General features: G+C 40.7%; 1 protein-coding gene and 2 long non-coding RNA genes across 9 annotated transcripts in view; 1 reads left to right on the top strand and 2 right to left on the bottom strand.

The window, feature by feature from the left end:
* Nucleotides 1-15,360, bottom strand: part of LOC140003133 (uncharacterized) — a 139,373-nt gene extending 124,013 nt beyond the window's left edge. For 2 of the 4 annotated variants that reach the window (XR_011811146.1, XR_011811147.1), the window contains exons 1-2: nucleotides 14,804-15,360; nucleotides 9,166-9,266 (exon numbers count right to left, since the gene is read on the bottom strand). This is a non-coding gene — a long non-coding RNA (uncharacterized lncRNA). The remainder of the gene's footprint in view (nucleotides 1-9,165; nucleotides 9,267-14,803) is intronic. The other 2 variants (XR_011811145.1, XR_011811148.1) reach the window with 1 other exon arrangement.
* NR5A2 (nuclear receptor subfamily 5 group A member 2) overlaps nucleotides 1-18,170 on the top strand; it is an 87,240-nt gene that overhangs the window by 8,620 nt on the left and 60,450 nt on the right. For both annotated transcript variants that reach the window (XM_027462711.3, XM_027462712.3), the window contains exons 2-5: nucleotides 435-572; nucleotides 2,006-2,124; nucleotides 3,395-3,536; nucleotides 6,215-6,861. In XM_027462711.3, coding sequence (XP_027318512.1) covers nucleotides 435-572; nucleotides 2,006-2,124; nucleotides 3,395-3,536; nucleotides 6,215-6,861 — 1,046 coding nt within the window. The remainder of the gene's footprint in view (nucleotides 1-434; nucleotides 573-2,005; nucleotides 2,125-3,394; nucleotides 3,537-6,214; nucleotides 6,862-18,170) is intronic.
* The window catches only part of LOC110354076 (uncharacterized), a 125,871-nt gene continuing 123,148 nt past the window's right edge, over nucleotides 15,448-18,170 (bottom strand). For all 3 annotated transcript variants that reach the window (XR_011811142.1, XR_011811143.1, XR_011811144.1), the window contains one exon: nucleotides 15,448-15,580. This is a non-coding gene — a long non-coding RNA (uncharacterized lncRNA). The remainder of the gene's footprint in view (nucleotides 15,581-18,170) is intronic.

The following is an 18,170-nucleotide window of genomic DNA, read 5'->3' as shown; positions in this document are numbered from 1 at the left end:
GAAGAAGGAGGAGGAGGAGGAGGGAGGAAGGGAGGAGGGGGACGGGGGTGGGAACCCTGTCCAGCAGCACCAGCGGCGGCAGAGCGCTCCCGTGCACTGTGCCGCTCCGCATGGATCGGGGCGCCGGGCTGCCGCCGCGCTGAGCCCCGGGCGGAGCCGCTGCGGGCTCCCGGGGTCGCCCCTTCCTCTCCTGCGCCCCCCGACCTTCCTCCTCCTCCTCCTCTCCGCCCCCGCCGCCTGCAGCCCGACCACCGCAGCCGCGGGCACCCGGCGGCGCTTCCCGGCGGCCGGGGCCGCTCGGTGCTCCCGCGGCAGCAGGGCAAGGGCTGGCGTGGAGCAGAGGGAGGAAAGAGGAGGAGGAGGAAGAGGAGGAGGAAGAGGCAGCGGCCGCCGAGCGCCCCTTGGTCCAGCTAAATCTGTGCTGCCGTGTCCAGGTGCTGGTGTCGCGGACGGTCACGGAGCCCCCAGCCCGGCCCGCAGCCGCCTTGTCATGCTGCCCAAAGTGGAGACGGAGGCCCTGGGACTCGCCCGGTCGAATGGGGAACAGGGGCAGATGCCGGAAAACATGCAAGGTAAGGGGGGACGGGCACGGCGCTCCCCCTCCGCTCACGCTCGGCTCCTACCCCTCTGGCGAGGCGCCCCTTCGTCCTGCCAAAAAGTTTGGGGCCGCCGGCTCCCGGCGCTGGCCGGGGGGAGCCTTCCCCGGGACGCCGTGCTCGGGTCCGCCCGGCCAGCGGGGGCTCAGCCCCGGGCCGCCCCAAAAACTCTCGCCAAGTTGGCGGCGGCGGAGCTGCGGGGGGGTCCTGCAGAGGACACCCCGTGAGCCGCCCCCGGGGCCCCGAGCGGCACCGGGCTGTCCCCCGGGCGCAGCGCAGGTGGCGGCGGTGCGAAACTTCGGGGGTGGCAGCGGGATGCCCGGGCTGGGAATGCCACCGGGGGGCAGCGGAGCCCCCGTCCGAGGGCTGCCCCGGGAGGGGGCGGCTGCCCGGTGCTCGGACCCTGCCCGCTCCGCCCTCCCCCGCGGTGGAAACTCCGGTCCCGGCCGCTCTTTCGAAATTCTGCCCTCTCCTTCCCGGGACCTGCTGGGAAGCCGGGGCGGGGTGGGCCGGGGGCCGCGGAGGTGCTGGGGGCGGCCAGCCCAGCCCAGCCCTCTCCTCTCCTCCCCTTCTCTCGCCCTCGGAGGAGGCTCGGTGCCAGGGCGCGGCGCTCGGAAACCCCCTGCTTTCCCACTCGGGTTTTCCTGCGAGGAGGGGAACTCGCTCCCAGCGGCCGGGAGCAGAGGGGGGGGACCGTGCCGGGCCCTCCTCCGAGTCCCCCCCAGGCTCTGGCAGGCGGCGGGTCGGGCCGGACTGCGGCCGCTCCCCTGCCCCGAGCCGCGCCGTGCCGGAGGCAGCAGCCCGGGGGTGCCGCTGGCCTCGCTCGGGAGCCCCCCGCCGCCGCCGTCCTTGCCCAGCAGGACCCCGCCGGCCGCCCCCAGAGCCCCAGGGGCGAGCTGCCCCCAGCCCAGCTCGCCCCGAGCTCGCCGCTTCGGCGAGTGGGTACCCGGCGGGGCTGCGGGACGCGCTGGGGCTCAGCAAATATTTGCGGGCTGGCGCTGCAAGAAAAGTCGAAAGGAAACGAACGCGGTTACTGCCCGCCGGCGGCACTTCCAGCTTCGCGTCCCGCCTTTTTAAAGCCCGTCCTCGGCTACTTTCGGATTTGGATGAATTCGGGCAGTTGGGGATGCCGCAAACACGGCGCTGGGTCGCGGGCGCTCGGGAAGCGTTCATATTTAGAGCAGGAAGGCGAGGAGCCGGCGGGGTTGTGTCCCACCTGCCAAGTATCACGCGGCTTTGCAGTTGGGGAAAAGTTACGCGTTCCCGTGCAAGCTCCGCTTTTAAAAATAAAACTTTTTGCAGTTCGCAGCGGCGTGCTGAAAGAACTTTCCCTCTAGACGAAAACAGTTGCAGAAAAAGTGAGCTATTCACGTAACTCTAATTGAATGTGCTATCTCTCCTTTTCCCAGTGTCTCAGTTTAAAATGGTGAATTACTCTTATGATGAAGACCTCGAGGAACTGTGTCCAGTCTGTGGAGACAAAGTGTCTGGGTACCATTACGGACTTCTCACCTGTGAAAGCTGCAAGGTTCTGTACCAATTTCTTCATACAAACAGAAGTACAGCCCAAAAAAGTTCCAAACAAACAGGAAAAAACAGATAATTGAAAAATATAGATGTGTAATAATTTGGCTTACTTCTGATGTGTTTCTTGTTAGTCACATGAAAAATTAACCACCAAAGCATTTGAGATCTCACCAAGCATATTTGTACAGATGGAAAAAAACAACTTGGACTGGTTTGGATTGGAGCTTTATCACTGCTTTTAAGTGTTTTGCTGTTGTAAAGTGATGTAGCTAAAGAACACCTTTCCTTCCTAACTGTCCTAAATATTGATTTTAGTTGATTTATATACATTTATAGCATTGCTGTTCCCGGAGGATAAAGTGAAAAAGTATCCTCAATACAGAGCAGTTTTGCAAAGTCTAATGCAGCTTTCTTAAGATTTTCCATCCTTCAACATTATCATGTAAATTTCTGGGATTGTGATGACCTTGCACTTTTTTATACAAACTATATACTCTCAGAGCTCACTTGACAGAGTCGAGTAGCTATTGTATAATTAAATTACTAATTCTGAGAATAAAATATTTGTTAATTTATCTTCAAACATGAGTTGCATATATCTGAATGATTCTATTATACAAAAGAGTTTAAACGGTTTCAAATTTATAGCATGTCAAATTTGTCATGTAAAAATGTTTTAAGTTCTTTGCAATTTTTTAAGTAATGCCCTGTAAAGGAACCTCCTTTGCCAGAACAATGCAATTTAAGATATTTAGTGGCATGGGAAAATTAACTTAGCACATTATATTTTCATTAAAAAAAAAAAAAATCAATGAGAAGTGAATAACAAGCACTTATGCCTTTAGCATGCACCATTGGGATGTACATTAGCAGGAGGTATTCTGTATTTCTGTTATCTTTGCCATAGAGTTCCTACTTATTTCATATAGAATTACTTTCCAGGGAACACTTCAGTCATTTTACAATTATTGAGAAATACAAAAAGAGCTGGTCAACCTCTCTACTGCTGCTACCACTGCTAGGGGCACAGGAGAGTATAGCCAGTCTTGTTAAGCTTTGACGTAAGTGTATAAAACATAGCCCTAATACAGGAAAACCTCTAGACTCTGGTGGTTTTCTCCTGGGTACGGCTCTCTGTAATTTAAAGTAAACCATATAACTTCAGAAGTTCTCAAGTGGTGTATGAAAAATACACTACAGTGATTTCTGTAAAATAAAATGCTGAAACACTGTTCAAGCAACAGAAGCTAACTTTTGTGTCTATCATGCAGGGATTCTTTAAGCGAACAGTCCAGAATAACAAAAGGTACACATGTATAGAAAATCAGAATTGCCAGATTGACAAAACACAGAGAAAACGATGTCCTTACTGTCGATTTCAAAAATGCCTAAGCGTTGGAATGAAATTAGAAGGTAAGCCCTATAAGTTTTGCTCGTATTGTCAACTATAGATTAATTCCTGAAAAATAAGGACTACGTATGATACATACTGGTTTATAAAAAATATGCTATGTATTTATCATGTTTTTGAAGTTACAGTAAAAGGTAACTTTGTGAGTTCAATGAAATTGTTGCTCTCTAAAGGAAATCTAATGAGTAAATGGAAAGTCACTAAAGCCTAGTCAAAACCATAAACTCAAATTTCATATACATATGTTTTGATATTTCAGTACTTTTGAGCTTTTGAATGAAGGGATCTAGATAGTATGGAAATTAGTTTTGCAGCTTTATTTAATGTTTAACCTAAATTAAGTCTTTTTATAAGAAGAGTCCAGATTTTAAAAAGTCATTGTTACAGACAGTGATCCAATTTTATTTCTATTTTGTCTGGTTGTTGTTTTGTTTGTTTTTAAATAGTATCTTCTAATAATGTGGCATAGGTGAGAGAGAAAATGTGTACTTCTCACACTGACCTGCTTTGGGATTAAAGAACAAAATCTCTTAAATTACATCCTATATTTTTTGTGATGCTACACCTGAGATGTTAGTACTAATGAAAGAGTAAGAATTTTGAAGTATATTTTTTGACTTCATTTGGCTCTCTCAGGTAGAGAAGAATGAGAAGTGTACAATACCCTTTGAGATAATGCAATGCGCAATAATCATTCTGATTAAAATGTGAGACTCATACACAACTTTAACTTTGATATATAGAATACTAAAATTCAGATTTCACAGCAAATGAATGGAATTTCTGCTTGACCAAGGACAAGCTTATAAAATCCTTATTTTAAAAATCATACTGAAATCACATTCACCTGACACTTATAGGAAGAATCAGACCAGTAAGGGATACAATAAACCTTTAAAAGAACCATATAGCATAAGCCCCTGTCACCTGAGTTTGGCAACGGAAATCTGTTGATATAACTGAAGATCAACAGAATACTCAGCCTCCTGCAGTCTGATGAATTCAGCACTACTCTTAATCGCCCACGAGACTCAGCTAGCACTGACACTGCACTAAACATTCTGAATGGCACAGTCTTCCAAATTCAAACAGTAATATAATAGGACATTTGGAATCCTTTTCTCATTGTTGACATAAAGAATGAGGACAAAATACCTGTAACTACTGCTACTTCTAACACCTCTCAATTGCTGGCAATGATATGGGACCAAATTTTGTGCTTCCGCAATTACAAGCAATATACCCTAGTATCTGTAGGACTTACATGAGAGTATGTGCTAATAGAATTTGGCTTACAGTTGTTAATTCTAGAATACTTGGAAGGATACTGTATATACATGTTTAAAGTTAATTACATTTAGCAGCATGGTGATTTAATTATTTTAAATTCCTGCATTTCATTCAATATCAACATTCAGCAGCAATAGTAGAAGCAATTTTACTACAAATGTAAGTAAAGTACATGTATTTTTAAAGATACTTTTAAAATGTACTTTAACTTCCTTAGCTGTACACACACAACTTTTCCTCTATTTAGAAAATCAGAAGAATGCGTACTTCCATAATTGTAAATGTTTGTGATATTTATGTGTATTTCCCTGATAGTGATATATATAGCCTTAAAGTCTAGTTCATAAATTACCATGGACCAAAAAAAATCATTAAACGTTAAAGTCCTTATGATAATGTACAGTATTATGCGTATCTAGCATTCATAATAAATTTTTAATGTTCTACTAATCCCTAAGATAAAAAGCTCAAGAACTTAACCTCCAGCAATCTCAGCAGTCTCAACATGTCACCAGGTTGTCAAAGGTTCCTCTTTCAATCTAATTGCCGCTGGGCAAGGTGGGCTTGGTGGGAGCTCCTCGCTAGACCATTACATATATACCATGGTGACAGACACTGCTGTGACAGAGACCACCAGTATGATTCCCAAGGCAGCTGTTGAAGTGGATTTGTTTTAATTATTCCTAATTCCGGAGATATTACAAGCCAGAACAGCGCCAATAGTTTCCGTGTCACTTCCACCTTCCACATGGAAGGCAGTGAGCTGACAGTTTTCTCTCTACACGTTCCAACTGCAGCTAAACATTTCTGTAAAGCTGTTCAGATATCTAGATTTTTTTTCCAAGTTCTACACCAATTTGAACAGAATCCTCAAAAGAAAATATTTCCTTTTTTGCCAAGAAAAACATATTCCCCTTTGTGACTACTGAACATTTCACAATTTACGTTTCAGATGTTTTGCTGCCATGGAAGGCAGTAATAGAATGATTACAATGAGACAGTGGGGTCCACTGGATACATCTCAAATTTTGGACATCAGCCCTTGTTTCTTAATGACATAGTAGCTAGACGAAATCAAATATACATTGAAATCTCCACATGATCCTATAGCAGGTGTGAAATTCCTGCAGCCAACCATTGTGTTTGTCCCTGTCTCCTAATCAATGTAAAGAGCAGTTCTTTCATGTTAGCGACATGCATGGTATATTTAAATTACCTGAAAAAAGGGACATTTAATAATTTTTTTTCTTCAGGAATAAAAGTGCTACTTTGAAATTGAAAAAAAAAAATCATGCAGTTACATTTTTACATTTCTGCTCTGTCTTACTATGTTTCTTTAAAGAATGTTGATTTCAAGTTTTCTTTACGATGTACTTCTCTCCCCTGACAGCTGTGCGAGCTGACCGAATGCGTGGCGGTAGAAACAAGTTTGGACCAATGTACAAGAGAGACAGGGCACTGAAGCAGCAGAAGAAAGCTCTTATCCGAGCAAATGGACTTAAACTGGAAGCCATGACTCAGGTGATCCAAGCAATGCCAACTGACCTGACAATATCCTCTGCGATCCAGAACATCCATTCTGCCTCCAAAGGCCTACCTCTGAACCACACTGCCTTGCCTCCTACAGACTATGACAGAAGTCCCTTTGTAACCTCTCCGATTAGTATGACAATGCCACCCCACGGCAGCTTGCAAGGTTACCAAACATATGGCCATTTTCCAAGCCGTGCTATCAAGTCTGAGTACCCTGACCCTTACACTAGCTCACCAGAGTCAATAATGGGATACTCATACATGGATAGTTACCAAACAAGCTCACCAGCAAGTATTCCACATCTGATATTGGAACTCCTCAAATGTGAGCCAGATGAGCCACAAGTCCAAGCTAAGATCATGGCATATCTGCAGCAGGAGCAAGCCAACAGAAGCAAACACGAGAAGCTCAACACATTTGGGCTTATGTGTAAAATGGCTGACCAAACCCTCTTCTCCATTGTCGAGTGGGCTAGGAGTAGCATCTTTTTTAGAGAACTTAAGGTAGGTAACAATATTACATTATATTCAATTAAGAACAAAAGATAATTTTTACAACGTTGTACTTTGAGCAAGAGAGTATGGTTTGTCTTCTTTTTTCCCCCCAAGCATCTCTAATTTATTTGGCTTTAAGTAGACAGATAATTATGAGGAGAAATTTGTACCCGTCTTCCACCTGAGCCTGTAATAAGCTGTATCAAGGAATTTCACATTTCAGTTCCTCTCTTCTGTATTTTACTACTTATCACAACTGTTATTAACCTCCATAGGGACTAGCATGAATTTTACTCCTTGTCATCCTTTCTCTCTGACTTGTATTCCGAGCTGTAAGCATACCTGTTACACCATTCTACACTCATTTACAAACTTACCATCTCATTTAACACAGAATGGAACCCTATTTCTGCCATCTGCGTGGACTCTATGTGTATGACCATATTGGAATATTAACTTTCTCACTGGGATATTAGTGTGCATGTGTGTGTGTAGTTAGCCATGAAGGCTAAGTCCTAAGCAGGGTACACACAGAACAGAAAGCAAGGAGGAAGAAAATTACCTTAAGGACTTCTTTTGGTTCTCGTCACTACTGATACATCGGGGATTCCTGTAATCTACACTAGCTGCAATGACCTTTAGGCTCTTATTTTTATTGGTGCACTAGGAAGTGGGACTACCCAATAAATGCTTATGCACAGCTCTCTGGTGGACAGAAATTCCCCCATATACATTCAAGGTTATTCATTAAGGCAATTTTGTGGTTTGTTGTGGTCAGCTCTGACACTGAAATATTAAGCCAAAAATTTGGAATCAGACAATAGAGATAAACTAGTTTTTAACCACTCTCTCAATGTAGAAGTTAGCTCTAGAATGAATAAAAGATCCACCTAAAAAAAAAAAAATCACCGCATATGTAAATTACATCTGAATTTCCCTATTGCATTGCCAGTCACTGAATATCCTCCTGCAACAGGGAGATGTTTTTTGCCACAACTATTTGCTGCCGAACTCTGTAAATTTGTGACCACCCATAACTTTTTAGTTACTCTTGTGTAACAAAGGGAAAATAATACAATATCCAAATACAAGAGTTACTGTAGAAGTTCACTGAGAATTGAATCTATACTTATCGAGCACAGAGGGGATCTTATTAAAAATCTGCAGTCAGGATGCTTGCCACAACAGAATTTCCATCATAACCATAATGACGCAGAGATGAAATAAAGCCCATGATTGCAAGAAAAGCAAGCTGTGTATGTTGTATATACAATGCCAGCTTCTCTCAAACTTTTCCATACAAATAGTTGCAGGAACCATTATAAGCTCAGCATAAATAAAGAGAAATAAGGGACAAAGCTTCCTCAGAAGGGAAAGAGAAGTTGGATTAAAAAGGGGAGAAAGCTGTCACATCTTAGTTTGCTATTTGCTTTTCGTAATTTTATAGTAAGCTAAGCTGCTCATTTTAAGTAATTTAACAATTAGAATTGCAACACATTTCCAAGAGACTATGTCCTAAAAATCGGGGACCAGATCTTTCAACCCATACAGTACTTTAGTCTGGAGTAACCATTTTAAAGATTACCAAGATTTCCAGAAGATACTGTTCAGTGTAAGAATTAAGTTAAGATCTGCCTTAAAAATCACAGGTATGATACAAGTGATAATATGAAAAGATACTTAAGCAACATTTACTTTTTATGGTTCTATTGCTTAATCTGTAGGCAGATTTCATATACATTCAACATGCTATGCTGGTAACAGTTCTAGAGACGGTCTTTACCTCCAAGCTCAGGCTGGTTGATATTCTTCAACCAATGCATGCTTACTACTACAGACATAAAAGACACAGAAATGTTTTTCATGAAAGTTTTGATCAACTGCTCCTAACTCTGGTAGAACATGTATACTACCACACAAATACAGACTTCTATAAATACGTAGGTTCTAGAAATTCACTACACACAAAAATGGCCAGTGAACTTTTTCCACACATTTATGGGAAGCATCAGTTTCATCATATATCCATACCCTTATATATATACACATACATACATATATATATATATATATGTGTGTGATTTTTAATTGGACGAGCTCTACTAAACTGCACAGCATTCCAGAACAATGTCACCACATTTGGAAATCCATCATTTAGGGACCAGATAACACAACACTAGGAACCTTAAACTTCAACTTCAAAAACATGAGGTTCTCAAAACACATTTAGATTAGACTCTACATTGTTAACTGCACCAGGTAACACCATCTCTTAGCAGCAGAGAATCAGAATTAAACAAAGAATTTCCAAACCTTTCTTGAATATGGCCCTCTTCTGTCCATCCATGCTGTCAGCTCCTTCTGATCATGTAGAAAAAGCAGCTATTTCAGATTGCTCTGGAGGACATGAATACCTGTGGAAATTAAAAAAAATAAACAAGTAAATGACAGATTTTAAATGAAGAAGGAAGGGAAGAGGCAGTTGTGAGGAAGAAACAGCTAGATTTTCAAATCAGCTAACTTTGTTCCCTACCTACACACGGCTGAGAAGTATGTATTTGCTTGAGAAGACACTTTCCTGTTCTTACTTGTCTATACAAAGACTACATCTTCAGATGTCTTCCAGATAAGATAGGTGCATTAGCAGATCTGACACTAAATTTTTAAATGACACAAATAATGAAAGAATAAAAAGGTATACAAAGGTAGGTCATATGAAATTTAGAATGATTTTGTAGTAGCAAATTATTTCCTTGCACAACTGGCTGTGAGTTACCAAACAGTATGTACACAATTCTCTTCTGTATCCTTTCACTTCATTCTAAAGAAAGAAACGTGTAAGACTAGCTTTAATTCATATAAAAGCACAAACATTTTCCTTTCTCCTAGACACTTAGGCATTTGTAGCTAGCAGAGGTCAGGAGGTATAGAAAGGGATGAAAAAATGTTGTCCCAGACTATCAGTGGTTTAAGCCATATTTAGTCTAGATATAACCTAAAAACAAACAAAAACATTGAATTACAGTTTTAAAGCCTTTTCTTTTCTTTCCATTTTTCTGAAAAATGATTTATTATTATTTTTTAATCTCAAGTGATACTAGATGTTTTAAAACAACTTTGTTTCATGAAGCTTTTATCAGCCTCTGTTTATCACAATTTTCACACCTGTTGCTCTACAAATTGTCAACATGTCTTTTGGAATGTGTTAGGCATATGGCATGTACAAAGTCAAAATATTCATCAGCCAGAACTAGCTGCAAAGTACTTTTAAAAAAGTACATAATGTAATGCTTATACTTGCTAAAGAGCAGATCCTTCTATATTCATATTGGATATCAGAAATTAACAGAAGTATTAGTGAAGTAAACTAGTGAGAATGAGTACCAATGCCAGGACAAGATCCAAAGCAGACAGCTGCAATCTAGTAACTTTGACTTGAACACCTGCTAAAATCTCAAACATACATCTATCTTGTGAAATCAGGGTGCTCTGTCATTAGAAATTACACGAGAAATTCTCTTTTGACATCACATAATGCTTACTTACTCATCAAGAGAAATGTTTCTGTACAGTTCTTTAGACACAGATGAAATAAGAATATAGAAGCAACATGCCAGTAAAATAGCGAAGAAGGCCTTTGTCGGCTATTTTCTGGAGTTGCTGAAAGCTCAGTAAATATAAAAGAAAGATATATCCATCTTATCCTTAGCTATGAAAACTCAGGAATGCCCTGGGGATGCTAGATTTGTAGCCAGCTGTCTTAGTCAGGTGAAAGGTCTTTGTACAAAGCTAAAAAGAAAATATTGCAAGAGTTTCTAGAGTCCAAAGGTTACCTGGCCCCAAGAAAGGATGCAGACAGTTCCAGTGGACTGGTCTTTCCTCATCAGCTCACATCAGGGAAAATTCAACAACTACTTCCAAAGTATTCCTCAACCCATAAAAGAAAGCTGTCTTTGCTTGGGGCAGAAGAAAACAGAACCTGCACTGGAGAACAGTCCTCAGAACACTTTCTTGTGACAGAGGATCAGAAAATTCACTAAACATAGATAATTACAAAAAAAAAAAAAAGGGCTTAAATAATCTGCAACTCACAAAAAAAAAAAAAAAATCTACCTTGACTTATTTGGCTATTTTAGTGAGGATGTCATAGGTCAAAGTACTAGGTGAGCACAAGCCCAATTAGTGAATGATTGCAGGAAGAGCCAGCATACTTCACATTAAAGAAGCTTATCCTAAAACTATTCACTGAGTTTGCAAATTGATTTAGGCCATTCACTGATGTCAGACTGTATCAGTTCTGGGATAGACTCCTTGCTATATGTACAAATTTGTCTGTGCTTGCATTAGCTGTAAACGTGGCCTTCAAAGAAACAATGGTTTAACCACATATCTCAAAAGAATCCCATCTTGCAGGACTTCTACTGTACAATGGAAACAGATGTTTTGGCAGCTAAAAAGCAAACACATGCCTAGTTTTGTATTACATATCCCTTGTAAGTACAACTACATTAGCAGAGTTTCAAATTGATACTTAAAGCAGTACAAACTTAATGTGAATAGGGTCAGCAGAACTACTGGTGTCTCTCGTAATATGCCTTTCGATAGCTACAGTAATAATAGTCAATACATCACGGTTAATTTCAAACTTCGGTCTTCTTGAAATTAAATGGCAAGGAATGCACAGAAAAAAAACAAGAATTTACAGGAGAGAAAGTGAATTATTAAACCAAATGAATACAGATTAGGGGAAAAAATAGGGGGTTGGTCTTTTTTTTTTTTTTTTTTTTTGAGAACAAGTATCAGTAGTGGAATACCTTAAAAGTTCTTCTTCAGGGTGATGAAAGGTTGATACATTATTTAGACTTAAGTAATCAAAGGCAATTTGATAACTTCAAGTGCTTTTGGACTTTGTAACACACATTTATCAGGACAGGAAGTGTAACTAACGTAGCTGATGAAATAAAACTGTAGTGTTCTTTTAGTCAGGGAAGCAGCCAGAAACTGAGGTTCAAGATTGCCCTTCGTGTCAGTAGTCAGACTAGTGAATATGCTGTCATATGTAGTTACTGATTTTTGGTCTGGTTTGAGTGCATTTGGATCTGAAAAAAAAAATCACCATTTTCCTCAAACATTAAATGTCGGGGTAAACAGAAAAGTATTCCTCTCACACAGCTAATGTTCTTTGCATTAGAATCATTAATTTAACTAAATATTCTTGGATTGTGAAAGACAAGCATTCATAACAAGTATGTTTTGTCTGAAATGTGGAAAGTAGTAGTAAAACAATCTCTATGGAAAGATGCCTCAGCACAAAAAACAGTGTTTAATGAAGCACGGGATTATACCTGCCACCCTACTGAACCTTGTAGGGAACACTCTGTTAGAAGTTAACTTCATGATCATCTTCTTGATCTCTTCTGAACAAAGGATGTGACTAAATGCAGTATTTCAGCATACAGGCATGCCATTTTGTAGCCTTCCTAAACAGCTTGTTCACTGCTAAGCCTCTGGCACTTTTTCTAGGGGTAAGAAGAAAGACAACATTCTCCTATGTCCATTCATGTCAAAGCTGTGTACTTTCCTGCTACCAGAGGTGACAACATGGTGGAGTTAGATTGAATTCAGCCACCCTGGATTTAGTCACTTTTCCATCTGATGTCTGATGTTCAGAATTGGGCTGAGACTATGCAGTCATGCTTCACGCAGGTGTTTTGTTTGTTTGTTTTAAGACCTACTATTGAGTGGATTTGCCATTACAAGTTACTTTTTTCCTTCAAAAGTGTAAATTTCCAATTAGAAGCACAAGACAGCGGTGAGCTGCACCAGTAGAAAGATTAACTGGGTATACTACCAAATGCATATTTCATTTTTGTAGGGCAGTATGAAGACAATGCTGTTCAGAACTCACACGCTGTGGTTAGTTCGAGATAATACTAAATTCTAATAATGAAAAGTTGCACTGATGTTACTATAGCCTATTGTATTCTCAGAACACTACTTTAAACTGTTATTTTCTGCTGTGATGATTTGATATTTTTGCTAAATGCTAGAGAGAATGTTACACATTAAAAGCAAAGAAAAAATAACTCCTCTTGGAGTTTCTCTTGGAAAATAATGATGTATTTCAAATTTTGCTCCAGACTGTCAGTTTTATTGGTAAAATGACAGACTTTCATTTGCAAAGAACTCTTTGCCATGTTTCTGCCACGAAAATAATGCTATTTGCACCACCACAACCCTCCTTGAAAATTAAGGCATTTCTTAGAACCAGGCAATAAATCTTACTGTGGGAAGAACATGACTCTACTCTGTGGAAGTTGTTCATTCACATCCAATGATTTTGTATGATACATGTATCACTCTGATACAGTGCATATGTATATTACTCTTATAATATTTCTGACGGTTTGCCTCTATACCAAGGCTGTTTAGATTTAACAACATTCGTCTGCTAACCTGTAGGCTTCAGGATGACCTGCAGAAAGGATGAAATCCCAGCCATAATGTTGTCACTTACAGACTTCCTATCAATCCTTCTAAAAGCCTATAATATAAAATCATGTTATTTTATAATTTCATATGTAAAGATAAGCTGCTCCACATCAAGGGATGATCACCTTTATATATACAGTACTGTGGAGTCAATAGCTTTACATAATCCACTCAGCTCTAGGCCTGAAAAATACTGACAAAGTGATAACAAGAGTTGAAGGAAGGGTGATTTATGAAGAAAGATTAAGAGATTCAAGTTTCCACAGCTTGATGAAACAACAAATACAGCCATATAACAACCATGTAGAAGCACAACACCTGAACAAAACGGACTTCAGCCAGCGAGGAGCTGCGCTTTACTGGTTGTGGCACTAACAAGATGGCTTCCGCCACATCCAGTCAGACTCACTACTGGAGGAAAGGCCTAAAGCTGAGAGCTATCAGGTTGTACTTTCAGGCTGAATGCACTCTACAACCTTATAGTCACAGAAGCATAATAAAACACTTAACTCTTTTCAATCTCCGATATTAAAATTATTATGAAATTATTGTTTTACAGCTACATATTGAAGCAGTAAAAGTCAAGGCATAGACTGCACTAAGACTTCTTAGTCTGGTATTTCTCAGCTCCAGACTTCATCCAGTGTGCATTAACATGTAGATTTTCAGCTACCTAAAACAGAATAGACTGCTTCCTTCCAAGGAAGCATGTCATTTTATGGTACCCAAAAACATGGCCATAGATTTTTTGTTTTGTTAGTTTTGGTCATGTATCAAACTATCGCAGTTTGCTCAATTTCATAGCCTCAGGTTACAAGTATTTGAATCCATGCCAGACTGCTTTTAAAAGGAAGTAAAGATTAATTTCATGCTCTGCAAATAAAATGTAGTTGCTTATTTTCTTCACTACAAGCAAAGATAGAAAAAAATCAGCCTCAAAAAGGGTGGGTTTTGGTACAGGAGGAAAGCATATTTCAGCAATTAATTTAAATCTGAGAGCAATTCAGAAGATAGCCAACTGAATAATAAACCTTTGGCTTGAACGTCATTACAGACAATCCAAAGGTAATGACTATGCCCAAAATCTGGTACTCTATTAAATGTGTACAGTACCAAAATTTTATTAAAGTGACATACAAAGCACCTATCTATTTCTGCACTGCCACTTTTCCCCACACTTGGACGGAAAGATCAGTTAAAAGAAAACTGAAACATAATATCATTATCTTTAGAACAGCTTTTAGCAGTCTTCTGTTTGTTTTTTCTTCTAATAAGAATCTTACAAATTACCACGTTTCCAACCATTTCAGCACACTAACAGAAAGCAGCTTTATTCAGACTAATTCACAACACACTGCATTTACACTCTATTTTACCCCATCAAAAAATTGACATGAAGCATTTGCATTTTTGCCCAGCGGTGCCAGTACCATTTTAATACACTAAGTCTGGTACCTACCACATACTTCAAACTGCTGGCTCTCTCCTCCAGGTCTTTAGCTTGGATGAGGGCAAGACACCACTCTCCACACATGGAGGCAGCAGGCACTACCCCTCACAGCCGCTGGGCATGAGCCTGCTGCCCCACGTGCCAACCAGCACAGGCCTCAGAGGGCTGCAAGGTCAAGGGACGAGCCAAAAAAAGGAAGCAACTGAAGGAGCACTTAAGGGAAAAACCCCATAAGACAGCCTAAAGGAGAACATGGCCTCGGCTGGAGCTTAAATGGTGTCACAGATTGGGGCCAGGTGGGGCCGTTAGGGCCTGAGGGCCCTCTTGCACCAGGCCGGGGAGCCTGCCCCACCTGCTGGGCATCAGCACCTAACGCCAGGTGCATAAACCTAAAAATACTGTGAAATTAAGGGTCAAAACTCAGCCTCTTCTATACAGCTGTTTTCTCTGCTCTGAGACTCTGTGCCATGTTCCTTTTTTTTTTTTTTTTTTTCCTCTCTGAAATGGTTTTTATTTGCTGTTTTGAATGAAGGACTGAAAGTTGTAGCTATTGCCATTACTACAAACATGTTTGTGGAGCAACTACAGCAAATAAAAGGGCAGATTTAAGAGGGGGTTGAGGAAAACTTGGAGAGATAAAGCATGGTTCCAGTAGGAAGATGAAGCTATAATTTCATATGAACACCCTCGATGTCTTTTTTCCATTTCTGTAGCTGGTAGATGTTCAGTTCCAGGTGGTTAGATAAACACCAGGGCAGTCCAGGCAGATAAATATTCAGTATTGTCCTTTGGAAACACCACAGTCATTAAAGCAACCATTACAGACAAAATAAATAAATAAATAAATAAATAAACTCAGATACAAAATAATCATATTGCCATGAAAAAAAGAAAGAAATTTCATTTAATCTAATTCTGGAATTGTCTGTCATACACATCACTTAGAGATGGAAAGAAACTAAAATCTGTTTTCAGAAATTCAGAAATAGAAAAATGCTTTTTTATATCTAAATACAGCTCTTCATTTGTTGAAAGAAAAGTTACTTTGATATTTGTTGCTAAATAAAATCTTGGATCAAGTAATTTTAATTTAAAAAATTAGTTAAGGCAACAATAAACACAGGAAATATACATGAATAAAGTGTTCTAAAAGTCAGGCAACTCTTTTAAGACTATAAATATAACCTAAGCAAGGCCACTATAATTAGCAAAGGGTGAACAAAAGAAGACATCCAGAAATAGATGGGGAGGGGGGAGGTTGGGAGGGTGAAATGTCTTGGTTAACCTTATTCAAGTGTTCTTTCCACAGCATAGGAAATGGTTCCAGCTAGCTCATGAGTTCTGTTCGTATTAACTGATTTTTAAAAGGACATTTCCATGTTGTCTGTATGCCAAGGAAATTCTTTTACTGGCATGTTTGCTGAATACAGGAAACATCATCCTGACTAAGTGACACTGGATGTGACGAAGAATTGTGTCTTTATTCTGGTGTAATAGTCAGCACCCTCTGTTTGTCTCATCTGGATACCTTTCAGTATTTATTGGGGAATACTTACTGCAGTCTTGCAGTTTGTCCTGAGCAGTGAGCAACGTCAGTGACTGGTGGTGCTGAGTCATAATCCCTTGCCACTCTAGAAGTAAGTTGTTGTAGTGCCTTACGGGAGGTAGTGCCTGGGCTGTCCAGTCAGCCCCAAATCCATTTCATCCATCTTAAAATTGTGGGGAGAGGTGAGTAACAGAGCGCTGGGAACTACATTCCTCTCCACACGGTGCCCAGAATTCCCTGTGCACCTACAATCACTCTCTCTCCTAAACAGAGCTAAGAAGTCAGTCCTGCGTATAGTGATTTTCAGCATAAGTCAAGTTGTGTGTATGGGTCCTGTATTGCTTATCGGAAGAAAACTTTACTGCAGATGATGAGAAATTTTTCCAAAGAAGGAGTGCAAGTTAAGATATTGAATAGTGCATTTCCAGTTTCACTTACAGCAACTGCAAGTTTCCTGTTTTCTTCTGTACAGCTGCCTGGGTCAAGTGTTTAAGTTTCATTTGCTACGTGCTGTTTCTAAATCCTCTTTTTCTTATTTATTGGCTCTTCTTTTCCTTTCTCTTTCTTGGGAATTATATTAGTATCACAGTCACTATGCTGGCAGCAGTAACTGCAGTTATTTGTGGCCATGGGCTGCACTGACCCATGGTGAGATCTTCACCAACACTTGGTGTGCTTCAGTGACACTCCCTAGAACTCCTTGTGCATACTTTTAGGAAACTGTGATTTTTTTTGAGATGAGAGTTCAGAGTAGATAGTTCAGAAAGGCCTGCAGTCTCTGATCCGTCTTGCTACTCCCATAGCTCAATAAAAATCACCCCAAAAAAGGCCACAACAGTAGCTAATCCAAACTGTCCTTCAGGTAGCAGTGAAATAATCCAGGGAAAGTAACAAGAGATAATTGCCCAAAGTCTCCAGTTCTGCTCCCACTTGTCTGTGTAGTTTTAGGGCATAACAACCATGACATTTGAGAGAATTGCAGGAGATGGTAGGGAGGCAGTAGAAAGGCTGCTGGGAGGCATGAAACTAAATTAGGTGGTGGTACAAATTGCCTAGTGTGCAAGTGGAAGCCAAGACTAATGTCGTAGCTGATGCCCATGTCACCCTGGTCTAAAATAGTTTCAGTTTCTTTTGTTACCACTCCACAATCCCTGATGTTCTTTCTGCCTATGCATGGACAGAAAAGGAGGAGACAGAAAGACTCTCAAACAAATACTATTGCAGTATTGTTTTGATTGGTACATATGTACTGATATTACACTTATGAAAAGCAAGATCAGGCAGTTTTCTGCCTGAGACCTAGAATTTCCCAACAGTGTTTGCATATTGGCCACATTGTTAAGATTCTACACAGACTTCCTAATCTTTGAAAAATCCAAAACTGCTATAAGGAATAGCATCAAAAAACTATTTTTCTGATGCAGGACTTGGACTGTTCATAACAAAGGGTAAGTAACAACTGCAACAATAACAACAACAATAACTTTAAGTAGATATATGGATGTGGCAATTATTTTACTTTGTTGAGACCTGCCGTTCTTAAGACACATAGGTTCTTATTCTGCAGGTATGGTCAAGGACAAAGCTCCCTTCAGACTAAGAATGAATTTTCAGTGAGAGCATTTGCATCAGGAAGTGTTAGAACTCAAAATGAGTGTTTATATGGCTAGCTCATATGAGGACATTGAAAAGCATTTATTTTTCGTTTGCATCCCTCTCCTTTAAGGCACAGTCTTCTCTTCACCAGCGGGAGTTCCACATGTTTTGCCTTTGATTCCCCTGCATGCTAGCCACTCTAATTAATATAAATTTTGGTGGAGTTTCTCTCTT

This window comes from Anas platyrhynchos, chromosome 8, assembly GCF_047663525.1.
Source record: "Anas platyrhynchos isolate ZD024472 breed Pekin duck chromosome 8, IASCAAS_PekinDuck_T2T, whole genome shotgun sequence".
NCBI classification, from domain to species: Eukaryota; Metazoa; Chordata; class Aves; order Anseriformes; family Anatidae; genus Anas; species Anas platyrhynchos.
The sequence above is the reverse complement of the archived record's forward strand: the minus strand, read 5'-3'. Positions and strand labels throughout refer to the sequence as shown.